Here is a 989-nt window from a genome sequence, read left to right as displayed (position 1 = left end):
GCTGCAAAATGGGATTGTCAAGCAGACAAACTGACCAACAGTATATAATAAAAGATCGATACTTGGCGCCTGTATATCAATACAGTATTTCCACTGAAAATATTGCCATACTATGCTGTATCAATTCTAATACTAATTATTTTTATTTTTTCTTACACTAATGATGAAATAACATCAGTCATAACATTTCACAGACAGTGAAATGACAATTGACTCAAGTTGAATTAACCATAACTTTGCCATTTATTAACGAGGATTATTATATAGTGTTACCGATACAACTGATGGAACACCAGCTAGCAGGAGTGCACGTTTCTGCAGTGTGCACACTCCAAAATGAACCCAACACAGTTGAAATGGCACCAACTTACCCTGCAATTTTGTTGCGCAGAGGCTTGCTGGGGATAATGGCAATCTCTTCGCACACCCGCTTGTTGGTGTGGAAGTCACTTCCCAGGCGTGTGTAGTATTTCTCAATGATGACCCTGGCGGCCTTCTTGACTGTCTTGGTCCTGACTCGCCCCTAAAGAGAAACCAAACAAGAGATGCTTCAGTGTTTATACAACTGTGAAATATTTACCTGATATCAGACGGAATTCTCCATTTGAGGAGTGGGCGGATTCAAAGGTCTGGATATAGGCAAGAGAAATAAAGTAATACCACACATTCTAGAATATATTATGTGGAGGAAGGTGACATGTGTAGTTGTCTAGTTGATATTTGTTGCACTGGACTGCACATTATTGGTCAAACTGGGAATATTTTCAGCTGGAATGGTAGTTCAGAACTCATTTAGAGTCAAAGATCTGGCGATACCTTACTAATCAATGGTTTTGTAGTGTCAAAACACAACTATCACTACCTCTTTGGCAGACTAACAAAGTCTAATTTGCCAATAACTACTATCTAAAGTAAGATGACTGAAATGAAACGCACTGTTGCTTGCTCTGGAGGAGACTACTAGAACTGTTGGGTCCTTGTAAATTCTG

General features: G+C 39.2%; 1 protein-coding gene across 4 annotated transcripts in view; it reads right to left on the bottom strand.

The window, feature by feature from the left end:
• The window catches only part of LOC116694203 (40S ribosomal protein S17), a 21,503-nt gene that overhangs the window by 2,818 nt on the left and 17,696 nt on the right, over positions 1-989 (bottom strand). For all 4 annotated transcript variants that reach the window (XM_032523788.1, XM_032523767.1, XM_032523798.1 and 1 more), the window contains exon 2: positions 372-523. In XM_032523788.1, the coding sequence (XP_032379679.1) occupies positions 372-523 (152 nt within the window). The remainder of the gene's footprint in view (positions 1-371; positions 524-989) is intronic.

Source organism: Etheostoma spectabile, chromosome 1 (genome assembly GCF_008692095.1).
Source record: "Etheostoma spectabile isolate EspeVRDwgs_2016 chromosome 1, UIUC_Espe_1.0, whole genome shotgun sequence".
Lineage (NCBI taxonomy): Eukaryota > Metazoa > Chordata > Actinopteri > Perciformes > Percidae > Etheostoma > Etheostoma spectabile.
The sequence above is the reverse complement of the archived record's forward strand: the minus strand, read 5'-3'. Positions and strand labels throughout refer to the sequence as shown.